Source organism: Rhopalosiphum padi, chromosome 3, assembly GCF_020882245.1.
Source record: "Rhopalosiphum padi isolate XX-2018 chromosome 3, ASM2088224v1, whole genome shotgun sequence".
Lineage (NCBI taxonomy): Eukaryota > Metazoa > Arthropoda > Insecta > Hemiptera > Aphididae > Rhopalosiphum > Rhopalosiphum padi.
In genome coordinates, this window is record NC_083599.1 from 73,578,518 (window position 1) to 73,593,787 (window position 15,270).

General features: G+C 28.0%; 1 protein-coding gene across 1 annotated transcript; it reads left to right on the forward strand.

Annotated features, from left to right (window-relative positions):
• Positions 1-242: 242 nt before the first annotated feature.
• Positions 243-3,902, forward strand: LOC132925642 (uncharacterized). The gene is made up of 6 exons (XM_060990017.1): positions 243-375; positions 927-1,090; positions 1,145-1,503; positions 1,569-1,625; positions 2,407-2,726; positions 3,367-3,902. The coding sequence occupies exons 1-6, from the start codon at positions 243-245 to the stop codon at positions 3,900-3,902; spliced, it is 1,569 nt and encodes a 522-aa protein (XP_060846000.1).
• Positions 3,903-15,270: the final 11,368 nt, after the last annotated feature.

Sequence of the window (15,270 nt, forward strand, 5' to 3'; positions counted from 1 at the left end):
TCTTTTATTTACGCGTGTCGGTAATTATATTATAGCTTATTATCACGATAGCTACTATACTATATTATTTGGCTTTAAAAAATATATTTTTGCATTTAGCAACATAATATTTTAATAAAAACATTAAATTACTTTTCTTTATATTTAACCTTTGTATTGTAAATGGGTTGTGTTTTATTGCATTTTAGATATTTATGTAAAATTATTCCCACTGGATTAATTGTGGGTTTGAAAGTTACAATATGACTTCCACGAGTGAAAGCAATGATAAAATATCAACAACAAAGCCCAATCCCACAGATGATGAAGACGTCACATTTTTTTTCTTTTACGATATTGTTAAGCAATTAATTTTAAAACGAAATGATATCGGAGGTAAATTATATTTTAATAATTTTGTAATGAATATTATTTTTACTCATAAACTTATAATAATATGAGGTATATATATCCTATATTAGTAGTTTATCTTTAGAATATTTATTTACGAAGTTATGTATTAATGTCATATTTTTATGAAATTATAATTTCAAATGTATTGATAAACTTAGCATCTCAAAATAAACACGCAAATATTAATTTATGAATATAACTTAAATCAAAAATGTTTAATAGGTACATATTAGACAATATTTATGAAGTCAGGTAGGTACTTACATTAATAATTCTCTTTGATTATTTGTTATTTTAAAAAACTTACACTAACTTCTTCGAATACGGTTGATGTAATAATATTAAATTTGAAGTAATTGTGAGTAATATATAATACATAGGTAATATATAATTAATAAACCTGATTGTATAAATTTTAATTTAGTTAATTTGTATATTTTTATGGTTTCAATCAAACGTCAAAATGTAATTTCAACATAACTCGTATACGTTATAGATTATATTATTCACTAATACCTATAATAATATTATAGATGCTAGCGTATTATCAAACTGGTTGAAAGTGTTAGAACAGAATACAAATAAAACTGTTCGAAATGAATACATAAAACTTATGACGTTGGCATTGCAATATCCGGATCCAATCTGTCCATTTAAAGACCCTCCTCCTGCGACAATAGATCCTTTAGAAAATGGAGTAAGATGAATCGAAAGTCGTATACTTAATATTAAAATAACGAAATGTCCACAGGTGATCGAAATGGCGAGGAAATTCATAAAGAAAGAAGGAACTGCAACGTGCATCGGGGATAATGAATACGATTTCGAGGAGACTTATCCAACAATTAGCACAGCAATGTCCAACAACAAATGCCAATATGCTGCGTATCAAATTTTACCGAATACGGGTGTTCAATGTTATTATGCCTTTTCAGACGAACCAATGTATAATTGGTCGTTGTCATCAAAAATAAAAGTCCCTAATAGTGGCCCACATGCCACGGATATTGAATGGGAAAGAGCACTAGCGGGTATTAAATTAAAATTGGTCACGACGAGCACAGACAATTTAAAAATGCCGAACGTCCGAGAAAATGTCACCGTTAAAGAGTAAGACATATCATAAAGAATACGATGATGATTTTTAATATGCGTCTTTGATATATTATTGACAGTGACGTAAGCGAAGTCAAAATATCAGTTTCTGGCAAAAGCAGGATTTCAAGGAAAAAGTAATTTGTCTATGTCGTTTATAAATGCCCTGAATTATATATTAATGTGTAATATGTGTACATCCTAATCGATAAATGTATATATTTATAGTATTGCGATAATATTTGTGTGGTATTTTATAAAAATAATAATTTTTCACAAAATATTTAGCATTTTGTATTGTAAGGTATTTATAGTATACGGAAAATTGTTACCTACAAAAAAATCTAAAATGATTTGTATATAATATTCTTGTTTTAATTTTTAAACAAGTAATGACCGATTAAAATTAATACGATTTCAATTATTTTTAAAAATTGTTTATATTAAGAAAAATGTTCGTTCAATAAATAACCATGTTAAAAACATTATTTGTGGAAACTTAACATTTTTACGTAATTATACTAATTATAGTATAATTAATTTTACTATACGCAATGACATCTTAGATTTATTTTATATGAGCTAAGTAATACTAAAAGTAAAATAATTGACTATATTAGCTATATTAAGGTATTACACTAAAAATTGTTTTTTGTGTACAATATAATAATATATTGAATTCAAATTTAATATGCTCATAATACTATAATCGTGATTCACTCGAAACTCAATTTACAGCACAGCGGTAAACACACTTTCTCACTTATTTATATTTAAGTTGAAGTATAACATTATTATTAATTATCGTTCAACATTTATTTACTTAACCTGGTAAATTATTATAAATGGACAGAGTATCATGTTTTAAATAATCCTAAAACTAAATACATTTATTATTATTATTATTATTATTAATAGATCAGATACATTGAAAAAAAGCGAGGACGCTCTAGATGCATGCAATGTAATGAACATAGAACAACAAAACCGAAATGTGTCCGAAGTATTCGTGTGGAATGATGCTAGTCTATTAACTGGAGAGATGAGACTTGGCGCAGAGGAGTGTTCTGATCGAAAAGTTTATGCTCAAGTAAAGACACAAGCGGAACTCGACAAAATAGCATTTAATGCCTATGATAAGCTTTATCCTGGTGATTTCACGATAGACGTAGTGCAGTCTGTTATCAACGGTATAATTCCAATGGAAACAAACGTTGTTACCGAAGCGGACGACCAAAGTACAGTATTATGTAATTAGGCGAATAAGACCAAAAGCACAGACTAAAAAACTATATACAAAAGATATGTAATATATAATTATGTTCGTATACTGTGTGAGAACGTCAAACATACATTTAAATTCACTGCCGTCTTATAAACTTTCGACATAACCCAATCGATTTCAGCAAAGCCGATTTTTGTTTTTGCTATAATTCTAAAGTAAATTGAATTATAAAATTCACGAAATAAACCCAATTAAACATTACAATTTTAAAATTATCATAGTTCACTTTTAAACTTAAATATAATAAAAGCCAACGAGATTCCCTAGATAATATATTATTACTTTTAAGTTTGATAACAGTTATATCAAATCACCCGATATTAAATTCAACAAGATAAAATTGGTTCTGCTTTATGCGAATTGTTAATAATTAAAGAATAGAGGTAAAAAATAAATGAAAACATGTATAACTATGAATCTTACGAGGATTATAATATATTTCTAATAATTTAATATTATAAAAATAGTTCGAACATTTAAGATATCAATAAAATATTGATTAGATATCGATAAAATGTTGTATATTCAAGTTAGTTAAAAAGCTAAATTGCATAAATTTATCGAAAATTAAATTTCAGAAAAAATATTTTCAGAAGAAGAACGACAACCACAACCACAACAACCACACATACGACGGTCGGCACAGTACGGCGGCGGTGCGATGAAAGATCAACGCTCGTGCTGTGTGCCGAAACCGTGTACGATCCGACAGAGAGCCGGCCACGGGAACGTGAAACCGTACGAAGAACGGCTGACTGCTATAAACGAGCTAAGACCGATTCGTCGACTGTCCGCAGATTTCCTCGCCGGAAACCGCGACCGCCGTCGAGAGAGTCGCGACGCGGACGCCGATCCTCCGGCGAATCGTCCGACCCCGACCGACGGCTGCCGAGTCGCGTTTTCCGGACGCCTTCGCGGTCGCGGTGGCGACGAAGAGTTCGCGGGCGGCGGCGTTCGCCGTTCAAGAGGTCAGAACTGCGGAGCGTTTCCAAAACCGCCGACGGCGAGTTTTTCGAAGAACGACCCGACAAAGCGCGTCGGCGGCTCGGCGTCGCAGCTGTACTACGAGAGGTCCGCGAAGAGTCGCGCCGGCGGCAAGTCGGACGACCGATCGCCGTCGGACGCGTAGACGCGTGTGTACGACATCGTATCAGTCGCACATCTGATGTCAGTGTTTATATTTAGTCGGAATAAAACGTGTAAACGGGTCGTCATCGTCGTCGTCGTCGTCGTCGTCGACCGATTAATATTTTTTAAACCGAAATCCACTGCGTACACGCAAATAATTTGATTTGCGCATCCGTCCAGCGGTCGTCCAGAAATATAGCAATCCCTCCCCCATCCCTTCCCCGTGACGACGACCTATTTTTCTACCCGAACTACGTATTCTCAAGTCGACAGGCGTAGTCACGGGTGAACATACTTATTAAGAATATTATTTTCTTTGACTCGTTTCACTCGGAAAGATGGCGAACAATTAATATACCAAATACCGAATATTCGTATTCTGTTAGTCTGTTCCACCACACATCGCGATACTAAACCGCGATTGAGCACGGTATTTAGTATACGCCGGTCTTTTAGATAAATAATCGACTTCGAAATGCATATGAAAAGTCTGACGGCCCGTAATAAAAGTGGCCTAAAAGTCACGAGCAGCAACGGTATAGAATACATATTTAACCGGTAGATATTTAAAGTGATCCAACAGGTGTTTAATAAATCGATTGAAACGTATAAAAAAAAAAATGCACCGAAAACGGGTGAGTAGGTAGACGTTTTAAAAATGTGTCTACCGCGGTGAAACAATGTTGAACAAATTTTGAAATTTTTCCAAAATCGAAATGATGACTGCCAATGTAACTATGCCAAGTTCACAACGGTTAAATGCTATAATACTTTAAAACCATAATATCTTAATAATAGATCCTAATGGAGGACTACATGGTTTTCGTCCAGAAACCTTTACTGTCCTTTGTCATCTCCTTGTTCTTAAGGAGTCTGAAGTAGAATCGCGTTTCTATCTTGTTTATAAACAGTATTTTTATCGTTTCTTATATAACTTTTGCATTTTTTGCATTGTCGATTATATTAAACGTTATGTGCATGTACATGCTCCATTAATGGCTGTCATAATTTTGTTAGCATATTTTTTTTTCTTAATAGTTTAGTGAATTTTGTTTATCACTTAAACAATCTAAGCACAAGAGGCTATGCAATTAGGTAGGAATCGATCCCCAGACCTCCGTTAGTTGTATTTATTATTTCCACGACGAGGCTGATAATAATAAAACTCAAGTTTTTGATTGTTTCATGGATCTAACATTGTCTCCCAACGAGTCTCTAAGACGGCTAACGGGAAATTTCAAACCGCCAATGTGGATCCTACTTTTAGTTTTAAAATGTACCATAATTATATCGATTTAAGTTATGTAATATTTATTTTTATATTGTATTTGGTATTCATACTCATATACAAAGGGTTAGCTTTGTTTTAAACTCATAAAAAACGAATAATCATGATTATAAAACGAATATATATACGTCATATACCTTCTTTCTGCTTACGCATTGCGATTTTTTTTTTTTAATTATGATGTTCAACTAAATATTATTACTTAATGTTAAACAATATTATTTTTCTGTTCCCATTTTTTTTTTTTATAATACATTTTAATTAAAAAATAATATTGAAGTAGACCAATTTATTACTAATCATTTAAATACTAGTTCTATGATCATAATTTGATTGATTTTATTATTATTATTATTGTTATTAATTATTACAATCATATAAATGATTTTATTATTATTATAATATAGTATTTCAATTTAAATTTACTTCAATTTAGTTCGTTTGAAAATAGTTACCTATTTTAAATTGTGTGCAACCCGACTATATGTATCATAGGATGAATAAATAAAGGTATTATAAATAATTCACCATAGCTAATATTTACATTGGTCGTATTATTATTTGTAATATTGTTGACTAACTGGCTGGCTGAAAAAAATATATCTATCACAAAAATTGAAAAACTTAAATACATAGCTGGACTATTAAAATACAGTGTTCAAGTTGAATTAACGGCGTACAACGAACATTATTAAAATGCCGACATAAACATAATATTTTTACATGCATTATGCTAGCAAAATGTCGTTAGCAGTATTACACAATAATTGTACACAATGGACTACGCAAATCAATTATATAAGGCACTGGGTTGCGGCGAACGGTTAAGCTGAAACCAATAATATTATAATATAATACGTATAAGCGGCTTCATTATAATATGTTTCGTTATTATATAATACTTATTACTTATTTGAGACAATACGCCCACAAAACATACATCCACCCGCCGTGCCATAACCATATAGTAATATATGCATGTATGCAGCTAACTCATAATAAAGCACCGATAAGCAAGTCGTTATTATTCAAATAATAATAATAACCAAACACGCGAAAATACAAACAACACCGTCGTCGCAGAGAGGTAAATAGTATCAGTCGGAATACATCGTATTTGTTTATTTATTTTAACATTCGAGCGTTGTCGTCACGTTGTACACACACACGCTCCGTCGCTATATCCATCATATTATATTATATTATTACTAGGTGACAATCACATAGTTACTTCATATTTTCAATACGATTTGTGATTTTTTGATTATAAAACAAATACGACATGGTTGCGGTAATATATTTTGAGTACCAATAGTCAATACACCTTCGACAATATACCCATGCAGTTACCCAGTGACTTAACCGTGCAAAACCAATTTATGACAAAATCGAATTTGTTTTTATGTTTTTATTTAAAACTGAATAGCCGCAGACCGTAGATAAATTGAATTTGAACCGCGGTTATCTATTTATTTATTTATAGATAGATAACCGTGATTTGAACCAAAAATATATTTAGATAACCATTTTTTTTTTGGAAATGATAAAATGTTTAAAATATTTTTTTGCTTTTTTGAGCCGTTTACAGACATTTCAGATTGTAGATTCGATTTGTAGTTTGTTATAGGAGATATCTTTTATTCTGATTCGTATAAATATAAGGCATATACATTTTCATATTTTTGTTCGGAATGTCATTACTTGTTTGTTATTTATGTAGTGAAAATGCAAATATTCTACAAATTATAAACTTAATATGAAATATAATACGCTGTGTATAGCTGTTTTTTTTTTATATTTATATCACTATTCCTTGTGAAAAAACGTGAAAGAAATCTCGATAGACATCCGTTATTAACATAATTCTGATCAGTAAAATGAATCTCGCTGTGCTGTGAATCGTATTTAAATTTTTCTAGCACAATGGTTTGTATTCATTACTGTTATCACGACTTTACCGTAGTTCTCAATTCCATTATAAAATTTCTAAATTATTTTTATTATATTTTAGTAGTTCCGAGTGTTGCTGCTAGGTAGCTAAACTACTTTCCTCAAGCTTTTATGTTATAATATATTATTTTTATTTTTTCTACACCCATATATACCTATTGTTATCATTACTACAGATTATATATTAAATTCTAATAAATTGTATTAATGTTAATAATAAAAGTATATTTTAGTAGTAAAACCAGTCATTATTTTGTATTTGAAATGTCTATAAAAAAATATACAACTTTTTTTTTTTTTTTATCAAAATTCAACTAAAAATGTATAATATTAAACTTATGGCTGATATATTGATATTTGTAGTTAGGTAATTATTATTGTTATAATACACATTATTTATAATATTCGTCAATTAAAACCACGGTTATCTACACCGTCATAATTATATACAGAATAAATATGTTTGAAATGTCTTGGTATAGGTATTATTGAAATTAAAATTACAAATTAAATGAAAATAAAAAAGTATAGGAATAAAAAAAGATTCCCAGAAATCCTATTTCTGTAAAAAACCAGAATGTTACTTTAATATTTAATTTTTCTTTATTTAATTAATATTATCGAACAAAAACATAATATACCTATATTTGTATTACAATACAATATTATAATGTTGCATTTTCAATTTGAACGAAAGCAGTTGGTGAATTTCACACAAGTTTTCTCAGATACGTATAATCGATGCCATATTCGCGTACATATATATCATTACTCAAAGCAACATGATTCATCTTAAAGCGGTGTAAGACATTATTTAATTCTAGTAAAACATTACCGGATATTACAGCAAACTTTATCAATAAAACTAAAAGACTTTTGAACATAAAAGTGAACCACAGGGCACAGTCGTACAGAGATAAGGTGGCTTAAAGATGAATTTTGTGGTTTTCAAAACCACCAAAAGTTTGGCGTGAAGCACAGTGATGGCTGTTATTTTAAATAGGTGCGCACTCGGTAAGGGTAACCACCAAAATATAGGTAATATGTAAGAATTTCCAAATTTATGCATTGCATATAAATAAATATGTACTTTCTCATCAGTATATATAACTGAAGAATAGTTTTTGATAGGTTAAAATAAACCAAACTGACAGTTGGAGAAATAAAGCTTGAATAGTTGAATGTTAATTTCATGTAAATATATACATACATTTAAAATTTTAAATGTATTTAAATAATTATTTTTCGACTTCCGGTGTCTAGTATAGAAAGTATTAATATATAATACTATTAATACTTCAAATGTTTTTTATTTATTTTAAAAATGTTTAAACTAAAAAAAAAATTATTTTAAGTTCTATCTACGTATTAATAGTTATGTAGACAATGAATTACAGCATGTTATATTTAGTATAATGCAAATGTCGTTTTATGACCATGGCCCTATAATATAATTAAAATTTAGCAAGTTACAATGTAAAATCTCGGCAATAATAAAATAAAAACCGATTATAAATTAGTTAATAAGTTTTTATAATGTGACTTTTGTGGTATGTATATGATACTATCTATTTTTGTGTACAATCATCTGAAAAATGTCAAACCCCTGCTGACTAGTTGAATTTAGAAAGAATATCTAAAAAAAATTCGTTCCAGTTAAACGATGTTGAAAACATCACTCTAAATATATTTTATTTTATTTTTACGTGAATACAGGACAAGCTCTATAAACATTGGAGTAATTATTGTAAACAGTTAATTTATGTATAACAGAGTAAGTACATATTTATAAATACAATATTTAGAGTATCAAAAAATTCTCAGATTCGAGAAAATTGTTAACTCTACAGAAAATTGTAAAGTAGATACAATTATATAAATTGGATTATTTAGAAGGCAAACAAAATTGATTTTAAAGCAGAATATATTTTGTATTGCGTAATATTATTTAAATAACAATAAGATTCGGAGTCGTCGAAAGTTTGGTTTGTTTTGGCTTTTTACAAATGTCTTAGGTAAATATTAATAGTTTGAACATTTTTTGTTAGTAATTGTGGGTGGATGGGTTGTTGCAAAAGTTTTAAAATCAGTTTTAATATCATAGGAATTTCAAAATACATCGGTCATTGGTGTCTCTGATAATATATACTCTGCTTCAGGTTACGACAGGTTACGTGTTGTGTTTGTGTTTTTAATACTTAAATCAATCCAACTCACAGACATTCTATATCTTGTATTTAACTTAAACATTATATTCTGTAGGTATAAATGAAAATCATGATTTCTATGTCTTTGTAATATTTATCAATATTTTATTTTATTGTATACAAACACACACACACATTATATAATAAATATATATTTTAATGGTTATTAGTGTCAAAACATCGCCAATAGAAAATATACAAATAAATAAACTTTATTTTACTTAACCAACGAAGTCATATTTTGTTGATTATGTACAATAAAGTTAATATTATTATTAAAGATAAAATTAAATTTAATGAATAATTATTAAAAAAAATATATTATTCCAGCTCCATTCAATTTTAAAATTTAAAGTTGTGTAGGTTTCCTCTTAAATAATGAAGAGCTAATATTTCATAGAATTTCTTCATTATGTGTTGACTATAATTTTGTCATAAGTCTTATAAATATTCTTTTCTCCTCGGAAATTAATTTTCAAACCTTACCTGCAAATATATTCAATTTTTATTCAACTTAAATTTATTTTATTCAACATTTTGAATTTAGCGTTGGTACATCAGCATTGTTATCAATTGTGTAATCCTATGTGCGAAAGTACCTTTATATAAGGTAAATAATAAAATAGTGAACAAAGTATCCCTGGAAAATATAAATTATCGACTTAAAACGTATATTATGTGTTATATGGATTGAGCTATACACAATGACGTTTTAAAAATATGTAGATTAATGTATAGAATATAGATAATACCTATTTATATATCATGAACATTGAACTTATTTATATTGTTTCACGATAAGATGGTATTTATTCAGAAGTTGTCAAGAATAATATAATATGGTTTAATATTATATATAATATTATTATAATAATTAAATATTAATGTATTTATGATAAAATATATAATAAATTATATTGTTGATGCAATGTTTTTAGAAAAAATTATACCAACCACCAACCTACCGTGATACATAAAGTAAAATAAATTATATTAGGTAATGGTGATATCAAGAAACATAATATTATGAATTATACTTAGTAATATAGGCTGACAGATCATCCCGTCCATCATCTCCACTCAGTATCGTTGTACTAAAATGAGTTCAAACTTGACACATACATTACCGTACAGCAGAGCTATCGATCCTTATTTCAAATGATCTCTACGCAGAATTTTGTTTATAGATGTATGACGCGTAGCTTTTAAAATTGTATATCACAACAAATCGACTACAATGTGTCCCTGTGTTAACGCGAACAAAATGAAACGTTTTCCGTTTTCTGTGCGCCGCCACGTCGGTTATTCTTATTAAAATTGTGTTTGGAAGTTTTCATGGCTTACGATATCAAAGTGCTGGTATAGGTATATACAATCGTATTTAATCTAAAAATAATATTGTATAACATATTCAATATTCATACCAAAATTCCTATTCGTTATTATCTACATTGTACTGGTGTCTGCTATACAGTAGGTATACTTTATTATTATTAAATCATATTATTTCTTTATAGTTAAAAAAAAAAAATCAATTACTTTAATATAATTCATCGAGCCAACACTATACCACATATTATATTTATGTTATGGATTTGAAGCATACAGATACTTACGTCGTGGATGAGTAAGTATATTGGTTTTTTTTTTTCAATCAAGCGTATTACACATTTTGTAAATTAAAATATTAGTCCGTCATATTTATTATATTTTCAGCTTAAGTCGTACACGTCTATTATTGTAACCGGCTGTTGTGTCATTGTGATGGAAATATTTTCTCGAATTGAAAATGCATTTATGATTTGATTTTTTTTTTTTTTCTATTGAATGTTCCAACTTTCTCTGCGTTTTCGAATGTTCGAACGAAAATGAATAAAAACGAAACATAATTATTATACAAATCATCGACATTTTGAAGAACGAGTACGTTGAGATGTGCATATTTTGAAAACTCAGAATTTAACTACAAATCGTAATATTTTATAACATATATATTATATTATTATTAAAATTAAAACGGTACGTATTTTATTAAGCACTAAGATTATTATTATTATTATTATTATTATTATTGTTATTGTTATTATTTCATCGCCGTTTAGCCGTAAACCTATCAGTGTATTACTTATTGGCTGTATTTAATCAGACATCCGTTTATTTACACGCCTAGCGCATTAAGCTCATAATATGTGTACAACATGATATAGACAATGTACTAACGAAGTTATTATTCGCGTAAATATTCTATAAAGCTGTAAATACAGTGCACTAGATATAATAATATTATAATCTATAGGCTCTAATTTATAGCATCGAATTGTGTCAAAATATGTGTTATAACATAACAATAGAACTTGATTGTTTAAAACGTTCATACAAATGCAATTTTCAATATATTATTATTATTTTACTTGATACGTCTAAAACGATAGTAATAATAACCATATTACTACGCGTATGTTAGAACCAAACATATTTTATTAAAACTGCTCAAATTAAAATTTTCCCGAGAAAACCAAATTTGAATTAGTTGGTATCCATTAAAACAGGTTTATTGACTATATATTATTGTAATAATTGTTATTGTTCTGATAATTATTTAAACTTTGTGTAATTCGTAATGTAAAATAGTTGACCTATTTCCGTACCTTTTAAAACAAATCAAAAACCGATTTGAAATTTTGAACATTTCAGAAACAAGTCGGATACGCATTTCTGGGCTGAACAACAATACTTGTTTCTTTTTACTTCCAAATAACCATCGATGGAATACTCTATTCTTTTATTCTTGCAAATGAGCATCTGTTGTGTGACAGGTATATAGTTATATGTTCAAGTATAAAATTTGCAGTAACCATATATCCGTTCACCGTTGTAATCCATTTCACGTTATTATTTATGAACATATGCGCACTATACACGTCTCGTGTCTGTTGAACGAGGTAAAAAAGCGTCGATTTTAATTTTACCCCTCCCCCCCCCGGTCACAACTTATTCACAACGAGTAGCATTAATTATTCGTTAAAACGTACCACCTCCGACGCACCGCGTACAATCAGAAACAAAATAATATTTTTCAAATTAAATTACAATTTAAACCAAACACGCGTGCATATTGCTCCCCTATATATATAATAAAACTAGGACAATTAAAAAATCATTGGCTCTCGTCCGTTAATAATTCACAATGACAACATCCGAAAAAAATCATGCGCGTCCATCTCTATAATATAATATGGGGAATATCATTATTTAGAAAAACCGAATAAATACAATTTTAATGATTGTTTTTGGTTAGTTGTGCAGTAGGTAGGTACGTACGATAATAAATACGTATAATAAATATTACACGCACCATACACGCCGTGGACTATCTACGACTCGACTCGATTTTTTATTACTTCAACGTTGTTTCAACTCTCAGTTCTGACTTTGTTTCTTGTCACGATTAAACTAAAGTTCTTATTTAATAAATATACAAAATGACATATCCGTCATGCACTAGAAGCTCTTATCAAATGTGCTGTTCTTGCAATGGCTGTTTCTTTTATTGGCGTAAAAATTCTCGGTGTTAATTTTTTACATTCGATTTCGGCGAAAGAGTTGTTGTTTTTATTTTTATTTCTACTGAGACGTATTATTTATAATTAAATAAATGTATAGATATATTATATAACTGAATATATAATATTTCATATTTTATGACATTTTTTTTATGGTGTAAATTACCTAATTAATTTTTTTTTTAATTGGAGATTAAGGGTTAAACGAAGTTTACCTACCTAATATTGATTATTATTATTTATTTAATTTGACACCCGAAGAGTCATAAAAAATATTAATACTTATTTTTGAATTAAATACTATTACTTTATAAGATAATACAGTTAATTGTTTAATCATTAAACTTTAATGGAATCGATATCGAAAAAAAATAGTTTTCCAAAAACATTTTTGATCATATGAATATTTATATGATTCTACTTTTGAAGTTTGAAATAATAGATTTTTGATTTCTGATAACAACGTAGAAAATGTTAAAGTAGCCTATGTAGTTGCTAAGTAGACGTCATTATTATAAAGATTTTTTTTTATTAGGTACTGATGTTATCAGAACGGAATACAGTTTTATTATTATTATTATTATTTAAACAGGTTCGTACACAAGGATATTTTTTTAAAACATAAAAGTGTAAGTACCTATTCAAGAAAGTAGTTTTATAAAATCATAAAGTTAGTTAGAGGCCTATATTATCATTTAGTAAATGTTTATAGTTATTTTAGAACTTACGAATGGAAACTTATTTCATTTATAATACTATTATGTTATTGTTTAGGTATTCGGTTGGGAGTACGTTATAATTTAATTTGAAAACGCTTTAACTTCCAACAGTCTGAATCAGAGCTGGTTAACTGAGGAATACATTAAACGTAACGATTTGATAAACGTAATATTGCAACAGTCGTAGTAATACTAATATTTTTTAAGGATTTGATTATCGTGTTGATATGTGGTCATTACTCATTTTAAAACTTACGCATTATTTATGAACCGTGTGAATTATTCGTCCAATACCTTTATATATATATTTATATTTTAATAATACATTAAATATTTAGATGAATATTAGGCGTACGCCAAATTAATAAAATGAATATTATGTCATCGAAAAAAAAAATACATCTAAAAATTGAAATTTAATAATATCAATAGATAATAATAATTATTATAATAATCACGATAGTCATAATGACAATAGTAATTTTGTATATCAAACAATGAATTGCAGTGCATCCTAAATATATGCATGATGGTATGCTTTAATATTGCATTCACTGACGTTTATGTTTAAATTAAATTTTACGAAATATAATTATAAATAATTGAGCTCCCGTTATCTTTTAACGAAATTAGGAATTTATTTTATTAATTAGGCGATTTCAATAAACTTTGCAATTTTTTTCATAGTAGTAGTTATGCGGTACTATAGTTTTGGTACAAATGGGTTCCATGCGGGAAATTAACTTACAAAAACGATTTTATGAAACCCCTTTATCGTGGATTGATTCTTTTTTTATCACAGTGAACCTATTTTTTTTAAATTTAAAATTGTTATATTAGTCCATATACTCGTAACATCTGGAGTTGCTCAAGTTTATTAGGTACCTTTCTTCACTCTTCTTTAACATATTCTTTAATGATAATGTATTTTTTTTATTACTAGTTTATACATTATTTTATTTGCTGATGATATATTTAAGTCCATTATATTTAATGAAGATAATATAATAAACTCTTATAAAATTATTTGAATTGTTTTAATGAAAGAAGCATTTTTAAATTATCTTATTTAAAAAATTAACGAATACCATGTTGGCACGTACTCTAACAAACACAAATCAATTAATTTTAATTACAATTTATTGATATATCAGATATTAGCTTCCTTTGTCCCTCTTAAATTAAATGTTTTGGTATACATTTTTGATTTCAAACTACTATTGAGCATTTAAAGATAAATCTCCAGTTTTTATTTATATATATATAATATTATATATGATTCAATGAAATAATTTTATCCTAATTCAATGATCCATTTAAATGCTTTTAAACCATACATTATTATTTGTTGTTTACTCGAGTATGCTCTGTAAATTTGTGATAATAATTCGATATATTAATCAACTATTTCCCAAAATTACATGTTAAGCCAATATATGGGACACCCATTAACATTCAAATCTCTTATAGCAATATAATCTATTTAAGTAATTTACTTTTTAAATAAATATGTCGTTTTTATTTTTTCTATTTTTCCATGTTTTATAATATTTTTATTTTCAATGTTATTAATTATAAATTATTATAAGAAATTATTTAAATTATTATAGCTTATATTCAATATTGTTATTACTATATTAAT